Source organism: Crinia signifera, chromosome 3 (assembly GCF_055691185.1).
Source record: "Crinia signifera chromosome 3, ASM5569118v1, whole genome shotgun sequence".
Taxonomy (NCBI): Eukaryota; Metazoa; Chordata; class Amphibia; order Anura; family Myobatrachidae; genus Crinia; species Crinia signifera.
Genome location: NC_139219.1, coordinates 239,359,060 through 239,376,709, shown reverse-complemented (window position 1 = coordinate 239,376,709; position 17,650 = coordinate 239,359,060). Strand labels below are relative to the sequence as shown.

At 39.4% G+C, this 17,650-nt stretch overlaps 1 protein-coding gene across 1 annotated transcript in view; it reads left to right on the top strand.

The window, feature by feature from the left end:
* The window catches only part of NAALADL2 (N-acetylated alpha-linked acidic dipeptidase like 2), a 570,750-nt gene that overhangs the window by 419,058 nt on the left and 134,042 nt on the right, over nucleotides 1–17,650 (top strand). The window contains exon 10 of the mRNA XM_083177727.1: nucleotides 16,407–16,547. Coding sequence (XP_083033853.1) covers nucleotides 16,407–16,547 — 141 coding nt within the window. The remainder of the gene's footprint in view (nucleotides 1–16,406; nucleotides 16,548–17,650) is intronic.

Genomic DNA, 17,650 nt, shown 5'->3' with positions numbered 1-17,650 from the left:
TATGAACAATGGCAGAAAGTAATTTTAGTGACAAGTTACTTGTATCTTTACAATTACTGTATCAATAAATACTTTTTTTTGTCTTCCTTTTGTATCAAAGTAGGATTGTGATGCATTTAGTAAAAGCCATGGGGTGGGATTCTCTAAACGAAATATGCGGTTAAACCCCCGTTATCGGGAGTTTTACCATGTTTTGATATGCAGGAAAACCCACACGGCTGGTTTTCATTGCGGGGGTATTACCAGCAAAACCTGGCAATACCGCATGGAAGCCTATGGGCTTCTTAACGCCACCCACACCACCCCATACGGACCCACGCCACCTCGCACGACCCCCCCTCACCTGTGTCCGGGCATCACAGTGCTGTGCTGCTCAGACCTGTGACATCCTCCTCCCTGCACTGTATATCCTCTTCCAGGTGCAGGGAGGAGGAGGAGAGCCCACCCGCCCGCAGCAGGATCCAGCTGTTTCAGGGTGGGATGGGGGAGCCGCCAGGGACCCAAATGCATCTCCGGCCACAACGCAAAGGACAGCTCCTAACACAAGAGCTGACCTTTGCTAGTGCATATGCGGTAGCCAGCGATGTGCGGCGGAGAGGGCCGCGGATGTTCAAGCATCCCTCCCATGGGCTGGGGATGCATGCAGTGTGTATTTCCACCTAGTCACATGAGGCATGTGTCTAGGCGTGACACTATCTGGGCAGTGACATGATGAGGGTGCTTAGGGGCAGTTATGACCTAGCACAATGCTATAGAGCAAAAGTCAGAAAAAAACTGTTTTGTGTTGTGTCATGTCATGTAATATGCCTTTGCTGAAATGACCTGAACTGTTGCCTGTTTATAAGCCCATGAAGAATGTTCTACCAGCCTGGAATTGAACCATCTCTCTGTGGGGCACAGCTATTATTTCTAGTGAAGTGATAATGTGGCGGGAACATTAACACCAGCCAATCAGCTCCTAGCTATAATAATTCAAACTTAGCCTGTAACTTCACAGTAAGGAGCTGATTGGTTGGTGATAAAGAACCAGGCACTTTATCACTTTACTGTGCTTAATAAATCTGTCTTGTACAGAACCTGGTTTCATCAATACCTAAGTCTTGTAAACCAAGTATTTATCACTGGTGAGATATCGGCTTCACCGTTCTACTAATATACTGTAAATTTTACAAAAGGAAATTCTGTTTCAATTTTATAAAAAACAATTCTCCCCAGAATAGTGAGATCATTTGGTTATGTAACGTGCACTTAGCTTAATGCAACGTTCCTTAAATTGCTGTAGTGCATAAAAGGCATGTCTCTATAGTAATCATAGACCTTTTGCCACATTGCAAGATAGCACAAAGAATGGAATGTGAGTAAATGGATAGTCATGGGGATTTAGACATGAGTCAGACAGTTCAGAAGCACATGTTCCTAATAAAGTACAATTTAGAGGAAGAGCCTCAAATGCTGATTTTCCGAGGGCTGTCTCTACCACTAGGCAGCTTTAGGCATCTGCCTAGGGCGCCGGGATCTAGGGGGCGCCACCAAGTCTGCAAATAAAAAAATCAAGGATATCTATGAGGATCCTTGTAGTATTTAATGCAGGCGTTGGCTGTGGAACTTCTAAGACCTCACCTCTATACTTTCCCTTGAGTCATACTTCCTACATTGCTGCCCCTTCTCCTTGTACTCTGTTGTGGGTGCAGAGGACCTCCAGGAAAAGCAGGGGACTTGGCCACCTTCCCAGGGGGGGGGGTAGGTTGAAGTTTTGCCTAGGGTGCTGAGAAGCCTTGCACCGGCCCTGAATTTTCCCATTAAATTTACTAAAGCTTCTAATAATGAAAAGAGGTGATGTTTCCCATAGCAACCAATCAGATTATATCTATAATTTCTCAATTGCATCCTAGAAAATGGTAGAGATCATTGGATCAACTTTTTAAAATGTATTTAACATCACCTCTTTCAATTTTTATCAGCTGTAGTAATTGTTCCCCTTAGTGTCCGGAGTGAGCAGCAGATGGATGTACAAGGGGTACTGATTTCATCTCCACTGAATGTTTTTGTATTTGTATGCATTATTTATAGTTTGGAAAGGAATGGGATTTATTTTTGTAAATAATAATTACATTACTGTTTCCTAAAGTTCATCATTTTCTTTGCCAAGTTTTAAAAATGTAACATTACATTATTTTGTTATTGTAAAAATTTGAGTGTTTTAACAGAAACAGAATAACTTCCCAAAATCAACTTATCTTATTTGAAACATCTTTTTTCAAAAATCAGCCTGGCTGATAAATTAGAAATAGCAAAATACAGGCACGGTATACAGAAGAAGGACAATAATTGTATAGGAAGCTTGAAGTACAAATACACTTAATTGATAGCAATATGTTTATTTCAGCAAGGAGTTTATTATTGCTTGTATGCATTTTCCAAGAAGGTATCTGTTCTATCTACAATATAGAATATATATGTATTTTCAGAACTTTGGTAGTTATCGTCAGCATCTCACAATAGGAGAACTTGTTTGTATAAGGGATTAAATAAGAAGGAAAAAGAAAATTACTTTACAAGCATACATGTTACAACCTGCAATGAACAAAAACCTTAGCTATCTCCCTATCACTGTGAATACACCTTCTCCTCTTCTATGATGTGTAAAAAAATCCTTTTAAGGGTTGCTTAGAAAATTGGTGCATCTAATAGCAGCTAAGTAATAACATATTGATATCTACTATAAATGTCTACAATAAAATAAAAATAGCATTCATTTTATTGCCCAAAATAGTGTTTATTCAAGACATACATATGTAAAACTAAGTATATTTATGTAAAGGATATTTAGCACAAAAAAATGTATATGCAATCGAAAAAGGCTTCAGTACAGCAAACCAAATTGTTTTGATTTTAACCCGGATCTGGATATTGAAATTTCATGCACTCTATTTTATATATATATATATATATATATATATATATATATATATATATATATATATATATATACATACATACATACATAAGTAACGTATTGAACTGTACTTACATCAGATTACAATATTGCTGTTTATCACGTAAAGCTCTAGCTGGGTCGTATATCAAACACAAGCTTCAGTCTAAGATCCTGCAGAATGGACCAAGAGATATAAAATGTCCACGCTTTAATGCACAGATAGAGGTGAAAGAAGACAGGCTACTTCCTACTATGTGTTTCATCATCAAGATTTCATCAGAAAGCATTGCACAGTCACACATTTCCAGCACCTTTCAGCTTGCAAATAAGAAGGTGTACATGGACTATAATTGGGTGTTCTTATGTAGGCAGATTTCAGTGAGGATGTGTCAACTTACTGCAGGTCATGTCTGTTTCCAGGTCTTTGCTCCACGTATAGGCTAATACAAATGTAGCAGGATAATGGTGGTGATGATAATGATAGTTACAGGTAGCAGATTTCATATAGATAGGTGAGTGGAGACTGCTCTGATGCATAGAAACATAGAATTTGGCAGCAGATAAGAACCACTTGGCCCATCTAGTCTGTCCCTCGTTTAAACATGTTACCTCAAACCATATTTGATCCTTATATTTTTGTAAGGATATCAATATGCTTATCCCAAGCATGTGTAAATTGTACTACTGTATTTGCCTCTAACACCTCTGATGGGAGGCTATTCCACTTACCTACTACTCTTTCTGTGAAGTAATTCTTCCTCAAATTTCTCCTGAATCTTCCTCCCTCTAGTTTCAGTGCATATCCTCGTGTTCTGTTGCTCCTCTTCCTATGAAGAATGTCTCCCACCTAAACCCTTGATATATTTGAAAGATGCATATACATTTACATATTAATTTCTATGCATGCAAACTGGGAACATCAAGGGAACATCTACAGTATGGACAATTTTATTTAGCTACGCATCTTGCACTAGGGAGGTAATTCTAACCACTATCCTCCCCTACATTTCCACACAGAGGAGCAATTTTGGGCAACTGCATATGTGCAGCCACTTTGTGCGAATGGGCGTGGCAAATTGTAGGAAGTATAAAAACAAAGTGCTCTTAAATAGAATGGAAAGGGCTAGATAGAAAGAATAAATAAAGAAATACAATACCAAATATTAAAAAATATTAAAGATGTCAATAAAATAAATTACAATGTTTAAGCTCTTTTAGAGAAAAGGTTCAAAGTCCCATTTCAAGCCTTGGAATACACGTGTGTGATTACAAGAATAATTTCTGCCCCGCATGCAATCTGCAAATGGATGTTTATGCCAAACATCTATTCTCATGCACGCGGGGAGATTTGTGGTGTGCAGTGGGCGGACTTTCCAGCAGTTGGCATTTAGATGATCCGCAAACCTGTAAAATGTGGACCTATGTCTGTATCTCTTTAATACCTAGTTAGCCTAGTATTGTTCTGTCTGCTTTGCTCATTGTTTAGGGTGCTACTGAATGAGGAGAAGCATTATACAACCTCATATTTTCGTACAGTTCAGTCCATGCCAGCTCTTCCCTGCGGCCCCAGTATATAAAATTAAAATACACTGCAGCGCTATCCCCTACTCAAATTTAGTTTGACACAAGTGGATCTTTAGTGTAGCTTGTAGCCAATTGGATTGTGTGTTCTCTCCAATCAATCTTCAAGGTAACACTTAAAGAACCCTACTGACCTCTAGTGGGGTCCCTATGTTTACATAAGGGTATCTTTATATTCCTTCCAACCGACACAGCTCTTCCTAGTTCCGCTGACACCTGTCAAGGTGAGGAGGAGGAGGGGACACATCTGATGGTGAGACCATTGCTTTACTTTTTCCATTTAAGCAACACCTTTCACCCTCTTCCGGATGCAGGGAGGGAGTGTGATTTTTGGGTCTCACACAACTGTGTGTAATTTTTAATGCTTGTTTTATTGTCTGTTTTTAATTGGAATAAACACCTTTTTTACGGAGTATCCTGGTTGATGACATTCTCTGTTGCTGGGCAAAGACCAAAGAAACCTTTTGGTGAAAATAGGGCCTCTTTTTGAGGTGAGTGGTTGTCCATAGGATCTCTGATGTCCATATGATTGATGAAAACTGAGTGTCAAGTGTTTTGGAAGCTTGGAGTAAAAGAAACCTTTACGTGCAAATAGGGCCTTATATACAGGTCAGTAAAGGATACATTTCAGTGATGATGAGGATTTAATACAAGGTGTCAGCGGAACTAGGAAGAGCTGTGTCGGTTGGATGGAATATAAAGATACCCTTATGTGAACATAGGGACCCCACTAGAGGTCAGTAGGGTTCTTTAAGTGTTACCTTGAAGATTTATTGGAGAGAACACACAATCCAATTGGCTACAAGTAACACTAAAGACCCACTTGTGTCAAACTAAATTTGAGTAGGGGATAGCGCTGCAGTGTATTTTCATTTTGTTTTGGTGTATTGTAGGAGTGGGTGTGTAGTGACCCACAGAACATACACACAGCAGCAATCCCGTGCGCAGACATTCTCCTGTCGAACCCCTTTTTTCTTGTATGGCCCCAGTATATAGTACAACACAAACTAAAAACCTGACACTGGCACTACATATTGGTCAAAGCATAAACGTCATATATGGGGAAAGAGGCAAAGAGAAAGTGATAAGGCGGGAAAGAGATGATGGGAAAGAAAAGGAAGAAATGAGGGTGAAAAACACAAAACTACAGATATGAACATCTAAATATACTGTATATAACACTGGCACACCAGAGTGCTTTACTGCTAATGTTTTCAGTTTTCAGATAGAGACCCTCTAACTAGGACACCCACAATATAAACTTTAAAATGGCCCCTTAAACCCAACCCTTTTACACCCGTAGGCTAACAAAATATCATACTAACCTTAAACGATCACCTCAGCCATCGTGTAGCACATGCAATACGAAAACAGTTCAAATCACACTGGGGTTTAATTTGAAACAAGCATATAAAATGCATACTGACCCTCATTTCAAATCACCATAAGACTAACTAAAGAATATACTGTGTCTGTACTGTAAATGAAACAATGACAAATTAGACAATTCTGCAATAAAACATATGTTCACAGAACAAGAGTGACGAATAAGATTAGAATACTCAGCAGCTGTTCCACAGATAAGTAACAACTCATGGCATAAAGCACACTTACACCACTGTGATGTATTTCTTTAACTAATAGAATGTCTTGTTGTTTTGGACATTAGGAAAGAACACAGATATTAAATCAAATTAAATATACATTACTGAGGCTCTTGTAACAAAATAGATATGGTGATAGCAGAAGTGAAACAAACAAACATTTTATTAGATGTCATGTCATTTCAATTTCACATTTGTCTTGTACAATTTTCACACAAAGAAGATTAATATGCTTATAAAGTACATCATTATGTATAAAGTAGTTGTAAAAGGCCAAGCCTTCAATAATATTGTTTCATATTGAAAATATATTCTCAGCTGAAACTCTATATTTAGGAAACATAACATGAAATATGCTATTTACATTTATAAAGGGAATTATTCAAAACTAGCTAAATATTCTCTTTAGACTACATTATTTTGTTGTGCCACATTGCTTCTGCTACAGTCATTACTCTTGTACTGTACAATCTTTTTAAATACATATGCCTATATATTCCACACACAGTGGCATAAGTTTGTCCCAGTCGCCCGGAGGCAAAATAAATGTTGGTGCGCCCCCCCCCCCCCCCCCCCCCCCCCACACACACACACACACACACACAGCACCTTATATAAATATATATGTGTATGTACTGTATGTTATGTATATTATGTTTAAAATAGAGTTTGACAACTATGGTCCTGCTAGGAGGGGGAGTCAGCCACAGAAGCAACATTGACGGCTTTTAATTAACTGATTCAAACTTGCAGAGGAGGAGGAGAGGTGCCCTCCTGGGAGCAGGAGCCCATTGGTAGATTACTCCACTGCCTCCCAGAGTTATACCTCTGTCCACACATACAATTATTATTTTATTGAATTGCGATAGTATGATACAGACATTATTATATGTGCCCTTCTAGCAAGCTTAACCATTTAAGTGCTAACTTGCCTGTGAGAGATCCTCCAAATGTCCAATAAAAATGCCAGCATCACTCATAACTTGGATGCAATATTTAACTACTGTAAATGTCAATTTATTGAATTGGCTGTATTTGTATTTATTTATACTAAAAGAACAGTTGTTGTGAGCGATGCTGGGAGTTTTAGCAGATATTTTAATAATCTCCAACGTTGGGACTCAAAGGGTTAACAAATATGTTTTTGTTTGACATTAAGTAGTACATATAGGAGACCATTCTAATTCTCACGCAAAGCTGCTTTAAATACCACCTGCCACCTGCACGAATGACCCCCCCCCCCCTCTTCACACACTGAGTTACCCCGCACGCATGCAAATGGATGTTTAGCAGATTGTGTTAAGTCTTGCAAATACCCAGAAAACTTTGTATTTTAACCACTAACATCACTCAATACATTTATTTGCCATACATTGTTGCAGAGTATGACATTCAATTTTTTGCTTTGGCCTCAGAGTTTTAACTTTTAAAAATATTTTTACTTTGCTCCCAGAAACCTCTCAAGTTCCTTGATTTTTCTGTCTACACTTGAAGCACTTATGGTAATACATATTAAAAGTACTGTATGTGCTTAAAAAAATCCCAGTAAGTGTGCATAGAAGGTTATAAGCTTAAACTAAGCATTGAATGGGTTTGTATTTTAAAGTATCTTGGCACCTTATGTTAGCTATTAGTGCTGACCTTTTCAATAAGAAACTTAACAATGGTAGAGCTCAATCAGCTCATTTTTAGGAAGTAATCTCATGGCTTTCTGTAATTAGTGAGTCTTTAGCTTTTTTTGCTCCTGCACAACAAAACATTCACATTGTCTAATTCACGCTGGGCTAACTATGACTAATTTATTACTAAATATATTGAGCATTTGTTATTTTTAAAAAGAGAAAACATAATTGGACTATGTAAATCTGGGACATGCTGGGATCATGGATATTTTTATAGAAATGTCACAGAGAACATGGTAGAGGTGACTAATAAAAGCATAAATGTCTACAATGAGCATTGGGTTTCATGAAATAGCAGACAGGAAACATGCATTATTCAAAAATAACAATTGTGTTGCCTTACCTTGATCTAGGATGCAAGAGCTTCATTAGCTGGCATAATAAAACACAGTACAGAGCATGTTATTGGTGATTCTGTAACAAGAGGCAATGACCTCTTCTTCGAAATGACCAATAAACTAAATGACTTTCATCGTTAATATATACAGCAATGCAATTATGTGTCAACTCTCAGATATAAATGACTTGGCTAAACATCCTATCAAAAAAATATTGTCTGCAAAAAAGATATTCTTTATAAATACATTCATCTTATTATGAATAGTCAAGGGTTTTTATACTGTAGGCCGTACATTTAATAAAGATTTTGACTAATTTTAAAATATATTACTATGTTTGAATTCATTATTGAGCCACTTAAAAACATACTTCGACTGTTATGCGGCTCAAAGATAATTTCTCTTGTACTAGTGACATTTCATACAATGTGGTCCTGGGTCCTTTGAGAGCATAATGCAGCCTTAGCTCACATTACTAGGAGTCTTATTTTGTGCTATAAAATGACTATGGTTACTGAAGGGAAGAACAAAGCAACCCAGTCACTATATATAGTAATGGATGTCAATTAATGTTCTATGTAAGCAATGCCTAAATGATTTAATAGAGAAACTAGTTCTCCCTCATTAGTATTTGGATTCATTATTTTCATATTATTATTCATAATTTATGTAGAGCTGAAATATTCTGTTCTGTTTAATGTTGTAAATTATATATATAAATAAAAGAATTCTAGTTTTGTTTAAAGTGAAGTAGTCAATGTGGATTTGGCTGTATAAGTAGGATACATAATACATATCGCGCCAGATAGATCAAGCTTCAAAGGCGGTAAAACAGAGAGTGATAAACAGCCAGCCAAACAGCTCCTAACTGTCATGTTACATGCTGGGTCAGAAAAATGATACTTTGGAGCTGAATGGCTGGTAGTTTATTACTCTCCACTTCTCGACATTTGATACATCAGGCCCATCATGCTTCTATAACTGTATAAACTGGGATTTTTTTTTCTTCTCTGTGTCTTGAAACTTGGGGCTGATTCAGGTCAGTTGGTTATGGGCCAAATTTGTTGCCGTCCCTAATGGTCGGGGTTTGCACATGCACAAAACACGGGAGAGAACTGCTTTGGTGAGTTTGGCGCTCACCGAGCTGTTTGCTCCATAGTGAGAGGGAAGGGGAAGGGCAGAGGTCTGGAGCAGGGAAACGCCATAGCATTTTATTGGTGTCCCCATAAAAACACTGGGCATTCCTCTGCAAACAGGGGCATGTTGATTCCTGCTTGGGGCGGGCGTCTAACGTCACATGATGTCAACACCCAGCCCGAATATGTAGGATAGCGGACACTAGAAAAGTCATTTCAGGCTGACTTTTCCTAGCGAAGGCAGGAGAAATCATTTGATGGTGAGCGACCATCAAATGATTTCTCCTCCTTGCGGCCACATGCGAGGGCATACATTAGTGTACACATCCTGTTGTATGTTAGAGAGGGGAATCAATCGCAGAGGGCGGGCATTCGGCCTGGGTCAATCGGCAGAGGGCGGGCATTCAGCCTGGGGTGGGTGGTGTTTACCTGTTCACTAGGCTGCAGGTTTCAATCAGGCCCTTTGTATTGACAAAGTTCTGGGTTAGAATTCTAATTTTACTTGGTCACAATTAAAGAAGATTAGAGATCAATTTTAGAATTTCCCTTTATTTATCCCAAAAAACAGTTGAAGCAGAGTTATTAAAAATAATAATAATAATCACATGTGCAGATTGCTTTTTACTAGAATACAAACAATAATTGCAACTATAGGCAATATAGTGGAAGCTACTGGAAGATGTTTGCTATTCAGTAAGAATTGTATATGCATCTGGTTTGCACCAGGCCTAGGCTACAAAGCATACATCCTCTTACCATTTCTGTATAACAAATGCATACTCTTATATGCATTAAACTATGTAAAACATCTCATGTGCTAATTAAAAATGGTTTGTTTAGACATGAACATAAAAGGACAATATACCTTATACCTTTTTGATGAAGTATCCTGAAAAACAAAAAAAATACCTAAAGGCAACAGCAAGGCATACATAAAACCCACTAAAAGTGATTTGATAGTGCTGGGATTGTTATCATTCGCTACTTAGACCTGCTGCTTACCATCCACAAGTTATACATCTTTCTGGTCTGCATCTGTTTACTACTGAACAAACACATGCTTACTGCACTCTGTCATCATTAGAAAAATGTGTAAATGTCAGAATCACACTAAATGCATACTTGCCTACGCTCCTGAAATGGCCTGGAGGCTCCAGAAAATGAAGACTGCCTCCCGAGCCCCCTGGAACGGTGGGCACGTCCTGCACAATGTCCCTAGTTTCCTGCAAATTCCCCCTCCCCTAGGTTTGGGGGTCCTTGGATATCAAGTGATGCAATTCATGCTCTGCAATGCCTTTAGTACTGGCATTTCACAACAGAGGTGTGGCCTCGATGATGTGATCGCAATGGCCACAACCCCAATAAAGCCTTCCTTTGGTGATCCCTGCAACCACTACACCACCAATAGTGTCACACCACCAGCCTTGCTCCTGCTTCCCCAAGCTGGCTGCCCTATCCTGGAAAGGGCATCTTAAAAGAAGGCAACCATGCACTAATGTAAAAACACTATTTCATATGTGCTCATCATTGGTATCCCATATGCAAAATGCTTGGGTTCAGATGTATTTTGGATTTTTTCATATTTTGGAATATTTGCATATATCAGATATGTTGTAGGTTTGACCCAAGACTAAATACTGAATTTTGTATAACACTATACCATCAGAAAGCAGAGGTGTCACTATCTCAATCATGTTAAAAAATGTTTGGATTTTGTAATATTTCTGATATTGGATTTTTGGAAATGAGAGACTCAACCTAATTTAGATACAATAGGTGTGTGTTGTTTAAAAGGTATGTAATTATAAAAGGATATGAAAAACTAAATGCCATATCTAATGGGTATACAGGATGAAATTTAATAGGACAAGAGATTTAGATAGTGAGAGATTTGTTAAGAAATCTCCAGTTTTTTTAAAGCGTCAATCATTTACACTGCAAATTCACACTGTTTTTGCAGTGTAACTGATTGCCGCTTTAAAAAAAACTGGAGATTTTTTTTACCAAATCTCTCACTTTCTGAATCTCTCATCCTATTAAATTTCCCCCATTATGTTCTGTATGCCAATTGTTAACATTTCAGGATATAAAAAAGAAAAATGAGTATTAATAAAAAATTGTTTATTGAAATACACAAATCTTTTATCAAACTGTTAAATCAAATCAAATGTGCTCATACAATCAGATGTGACTGCATTAGCTAATAACAAAATGGTGCTAGATCAGCGGCGTAGCTAAGTTTTGGGCGCCCCCCCGCCGTTAGGGGGGCGCCCCCCGCCGCCCAATCAAACCCCCCCAATCCCCCGCACCCTTACCTTTCGCGCTGGTCCTGGCGGCTCCGTTCTTCTGCTGAGGACCACCACAAAATGGCTGCCCCCATACAGCAGACAGTTTCAGAGAACTTCAGCAGAAGAACAGAGCCGCCGGGACCAGCGAAATAGGTAAGCCTGCGGGGGATTGGGGGGAGGTGTAACTATAGCACCGCAGCCCCCGGTGCCCCCATATGCACATCGCCCCCCCGCGGTGGCGGGGGCTGCGGTGCTATAGTTACGCCAGTGTGCTAGATTGATGGACCACTGCTTTTGTTTGCAGATAGTGCAGCAGCCTAAAAATCATACTTGGGATCAAGTGTGGGCTGTCAGGCAAAGTAGAATTGTAATAGGATGAAGAAATAATACTACAGAAAATGGATGTATGTACAAAAAAATTGAGGAGCAAAAACAAGTTTTGTTGATGCAATAGTGGAATGTCCTCATTCGGTAATATATCTACTAAAAAAGTGGCATTGTTCATTGCATTGCATTCTAGGAAATTATAGAATCTGGTTACTCTGGGAAACAACACCATTTGTCTATTTTAATAAGCATTATTAAATCTACCCTCGAAGTGAGGACGACCTCGCTGCTCTGCTGTTCAGCCAATGAGTTTTCTATTAGGATGGGGTGGATTGCTACTTGATTGTTTAACCCTTTGCGTGACAACATCGCTGTGAGAGATCCTCAAAATATCTGCTAAAAATGCCACCGCCACTCACAGCGACTGTTCTTTTAGTATAAATTAACACAAATATAACCAAGAAAATGAATTGAAGTTTAGTTACTGTAAATACTGTATTGAACCCCAAAAACACAACGGTCGCTGTGAGCAATGCTGGCATTTGTAGAGGATCCTTTGGGGATCTCTCACAGCAATGTTGACACGCAAAGGGTTAATATACAAAAGTCTTGGTATAGCTGTTGAAATTGCTGTACAGTTAATATAATCTATGTAAATCAAGGTCCTGATCTTTACCAAATAATTGATTGTTTTGCTACTCTGTAAAGAGATTCTGTTGAGAAGTGTCTCTTTCCCAAGTAAAGTATTACTGAAGGTTGCACTTATTCCGTTTCTCACTGGTTACAAAGAAGTCACAATTGGGTCGGTACTATGCAGTCTACACCATACATGAAGGTTGCATTGATCCAGGCTGGCTGCCAACTGGATGTATGCATGCTCACTGTCAAAGATGTAATTCTTATACTATGGATACCTATGCAGGCACCTGCTAGAAGAACTTTTCTCTCTTCATGTCAGGTCAACTAGATGCCTAATTACACCTATATAATACATGTATTTCAATAAGAATATTATTAAGATCATTGCATTTCTAGCATTTCTATACATCATCTGACGAATTGTGATTTTACAGTGTGATTTGATGACAATAGCATTTACTTTACTATACGAGCGTGTTTATTTGTAAATTCCACTCTGGGCCTCCATTGCCATTACGTATAGGAGAAATGGTGAACTGCTAGTGTTCAGTTTGATATTACTATGACATACAGGAGCAATTCATAGCACCCAGAGGCAATGGAAGCATTGGACTCCACTTGTCAGGGGACACCAAGGAGGAATGATTGAGAGGGCTTATGAGCAAGAACAGATTTCTCTCTACACATTTTGTAGTGATTTTCTGCAGTGACTAAAGACTGCTGTCATTGCACACAAAACTTCTTTGGTGGCCCCAAGCAGGACCTTGAGCTGAAGAGTTAGGGAATGTAGAAGGAGTTTAAAAGGTCTTCCTGCAGTGACAGTGTGGTAAACAAGTCTCCCCACAGAGAATGTGTTAAAAGGAATGTGACAACACAATTGCTTTTAAACACTGTATTTACATTAAATACAGTATTATATATTTTGTTAATTCTTTATTTCCAGTATTTTCTTTCTAGTATAACATGGTTGCATAGGAGATCTGCACCCAGAGACAACACTCATTGTGAAGGGATTTTCTTACACCCCTGTATAGGCAGCAAGCTCCCACAGTGGCAAAAATGGGGGAGTGACCTTGTAAGAGAGCCACGATCATAGGCCACACCACTTGACTGTGAAGCCACACCCCACAGTGTCCCTCCTCCATTGACACCAATGTTGAGATGCATGCTGTTATGTGCCCCTCTCTGCTGCTACTGATATATAGGGGTGTAAGAAAATCCCTTCACAATGAGTGTTGTCTCTGGGTGCAGATCTCCTTCTCCTTCTACATTCCCTTACACTTCAGCTCAAGGTCCTGCTTGGGGCCACCAAGGAAGTTTTGTGCGTAATGACAGCACTCTGAGAGCTGCTGGCCATACCTCAAGCCTCTCTGTCTCACTGGATAGATGCTGTGCACACACCCACAGCATATACTGCTGCTCTGCTCAAAACATGTGCACACTTTGTGATTTTAGATTTGGGTCCAATCCACCATCACGGTTTTCAATTTGCCAAAACTGCCTCACCTGCAATAAAAAAAAAGATAAAAACACTAAAATAACATAATTTTTGCCTTTTTTCGCTCCTCGATTATTTTTTGCCTCAATAACATGATTTCCAGTTTGACCACCTCACAGTTCACAATATTGTTTACCATTATAGGCCAAAGGCTATCAGGTTAATATAAGCAACAGAGCAGCGGCACAAACACACAACAGTTCTTTCTATTACATTTATTTTTAAATTAGTAATGGATTAGCACTAACCAACTGAACCATCTTGCAAGAACTTTCAATATAACACAGAAATGTACTAAGCATTGTGTGTGGAATATTGCTCAATAGAAGTAGTAGTTAACAAATAAAAAAAACCTTAAACCATGTGTAAAATAGCAAATGTAGATGTTCTTTACACAAGTGCACATACCCCCAGCATATGCCGATTTTTAGTGCCCTGGGACACTGATGGCTGGCAATCTGTACCCAAAAGCAGCCTAGACCAATCAGCCCTTTTGATGGGATGCAGTTGAAATCCCTGCGATCGGAATCCCTGCGATCCACGCCCCCCCCTTGTCGGGATTTCGGCGGTCGGGATTCAGGCGTCGGGATTTTGAACGTCGGGATTCCGACCGCCGGGATTTCGTACCAATCCCCTTTTGATGAGCAGTTTCCTAAAATTCACTAAACCATAAAAATGGCATTCCATTCAGGTCAGATACAGTGCAGGTTGAATACATTGTGCATTGAAACATATTTGGTCATTATGATTAATAAAATTGTTTGCTTGGCAATTTTCACACCAATTTTGACAAATTCATTTGGCACTCAAAGGGTTAATACTAATAGTGTTCTACTCTGTTGGATATTGACTAGGGATGGAGAACTGCATATGACCTTATACAATAAGGTATAGATTATTCAATCAGAATTTATTTTAATGATGCCCATATAGTTACACTCCAAATAGCTTTTAAATATATCTATATCTATATATATAGCTGCCTGCGGGATCGGCACTCCACGCTGAATGAAATAGCTGTCGCTGGTGCCTTCATAGCTGTGAAGCAAGGCATAGGAGATGATCTGGTGTGGCACTCAGCTAAATAAAGAAATAAACGACAGATACAGTGTCGATTTTCGTGTCAATGTTTCAGTGGTCTTTTATTATGGCACTATCGTCAGGATACCGGCTCTGGGTTGGGACCATTTACACCGCCCACGACCCAGGTCCAACCAGTGTTAAACCCTGGTCAGGACCTGGGTTGGCCCCTTTTATACCAATGCTGACCTGGGTCCAACATGGGTTTTTGCCTTGGTGTAAAAGGATAACTCACCTTAATAAAAAAAACAGTCAAATAAATAATGAGATTTTAGTTCATGAGGGCCAAGGGACCCCATTTCACTGCAAGTCCTACTCTATCAACCAGTCTTTTAAAAAACCTGGCAACTGCTGACACATTATAGCTAACATGAACATGTGCTTGTTTTCTGGTTTACAGCTCACATGCCAAATAACTTATGGTTTTTAAAGGCGAGATAATCACCAAAACAACTCCTGCATTACCACTAAGGGAGCAGTTGTCACAGGTTTAGGATAAATGAGCTTACCTGGTGTGCATAAGAAAGCTATAAACACAGAATGGTTAATTAAAATGTAACCCAAATATATACCTCCCAACATGACCCTCTCCAGGAGGGACAGAATGCTCTGTTACTGGACTCCCCTCTTAATGTATGATTGCCATCACCTGTTTCACACAGGTTAATTGATAAGAACGTTGCTTCAACACAGGTGATGGCAATCATAAATTATGGGAGAAGTCTAGAAACAGAGCAAGGGGCCAGTAAGAAGACATACGGGTTGTAGCGCCAAGAGGCTTAGACTGCCATTGCCCAAAGCCACTGATGCACCGCGCGCAAGGAGCGCTGCTTGGACAAATACCCTTTGATGTTGTTTGTTTGTATGAACCTTATGTTGCTGTAAAGTGGAGTTGTGGCATGTATGTCATTAAATACATGCACAAATACAGAAAACTGCCTGCTGTGTCCTGTCTGAACGGTGAACCGGTTACAATACCGTATGTGGTTTTTAGAAATTTAATAAGAAATAAATTACAAGACTTGTATAACAGTGCGCATAAGAAGAAGAGAATGAAAAAGAATGAAAATAAATAAACACCAGAAAGCACTTAGCCACATCATTTCCCTTTAAATCATCTAACAATGTTGTATTCTACAGACATTTTAACATTTAGCAATATATCGGTTGAATGGCGTACAATATAAATGTTACTGTCTGTTAAATGAATGTCATGTGGGTTTCATGATTATTGAAACAGGTTTTTAAGAAGAGTTGTGTTAATGCTGGCATACATTTATTCTTTTTATGTTCAGGTGCAAGCCAACTGTACTGAGAAGGAGATCTGCCGCAAGTGTAATGTTAGCTCCGCACAGATACCAGGAGATGCTGATTTCTTCATCAACCAGCTTGGAATTCCAGCTGCTCACTTTGTTTTTGAACATAGTAAAACCAAGGTATTCCACACTTTAACTCAAATTACACATAATGAATATGGAGCAGGGTTTATTAAACTGTTGGCTGTGATCTGAGAAGCAGCATTGAATGTGATGTGCATTCTGTGCCCAAAGCAATTTGATAATACATTTCTGTCTTAAAAAAATGAGGGTACCGCTGCTTGGTGCACTGTGCACATTATCCACATGTACCGTGGCTGGGAGGCTTCATTTAATGTTTTGTAGCAGAGTGACAAACAATGCAATAAACCCTCATCCGTCTGTAAGTAGCAAATGCATTTGTCTTCCACATGACAATGTACTGGGAAGTGGAATGTCTTAGGTTGTGCACACAGTCATTTTATTCATGGTATTGGATTTAGAGACATTTTTTAAAATATGTAATACTTTAAGTCATCATAAGGTAGTAAAAAGTCATACTGAAACCGAAAAAGTCCAGACCATATGGGGAGGCTGTAATTTCTCCACATCTCTCTGGTGGTGGGACAGGCACTACAAGCTCTGGAATGGCATTTTGATGAATGGAACCTGTCTGATAAGGCGTTTTGAGTTCCGTTCTGGATTTTACCTATACTCAATGGTATAATATACCGGCACTTCAAGCGCTGAATTCTATATTTTTTCTAGTAGCTGCACCCCAATCACTGTGGCTAGCAGTGACCGTAAATGCAGCCACCCCTGGCACCCGAACTGCAGGCATGCACAACAGACATATAGGGGGGTATTCAATCCTGGGTCCTGACTGTCATTACATCCCGAGAGTCAGGATCAAGGCCTGTTTCCGGCCCCCCACCTGTTTATCGGCAGGTGGGAATCAATGTCCCACGTGCTGATCTGAGAAAGGGGGCATGTCCGCAAAAATGGCCGTGGATTGTTGAGATATGACCATGATCTTGATAATCCATGGATGGTTTTGGCAAAACAGGCCAGACAGCATATAAAGTTGGTCCGTTCTGACGAGACACCTTTTCAATGCTGTCGGGAAAGATAACATTGAATAGGCCCTCACCACTATTTCCCTCCTCGGAAATAGCGGTGGGGGTTGAATACCCAGTGCCCAATGACTATATAAAACCTAATGGAGGCAACACAGCCTCATGGCC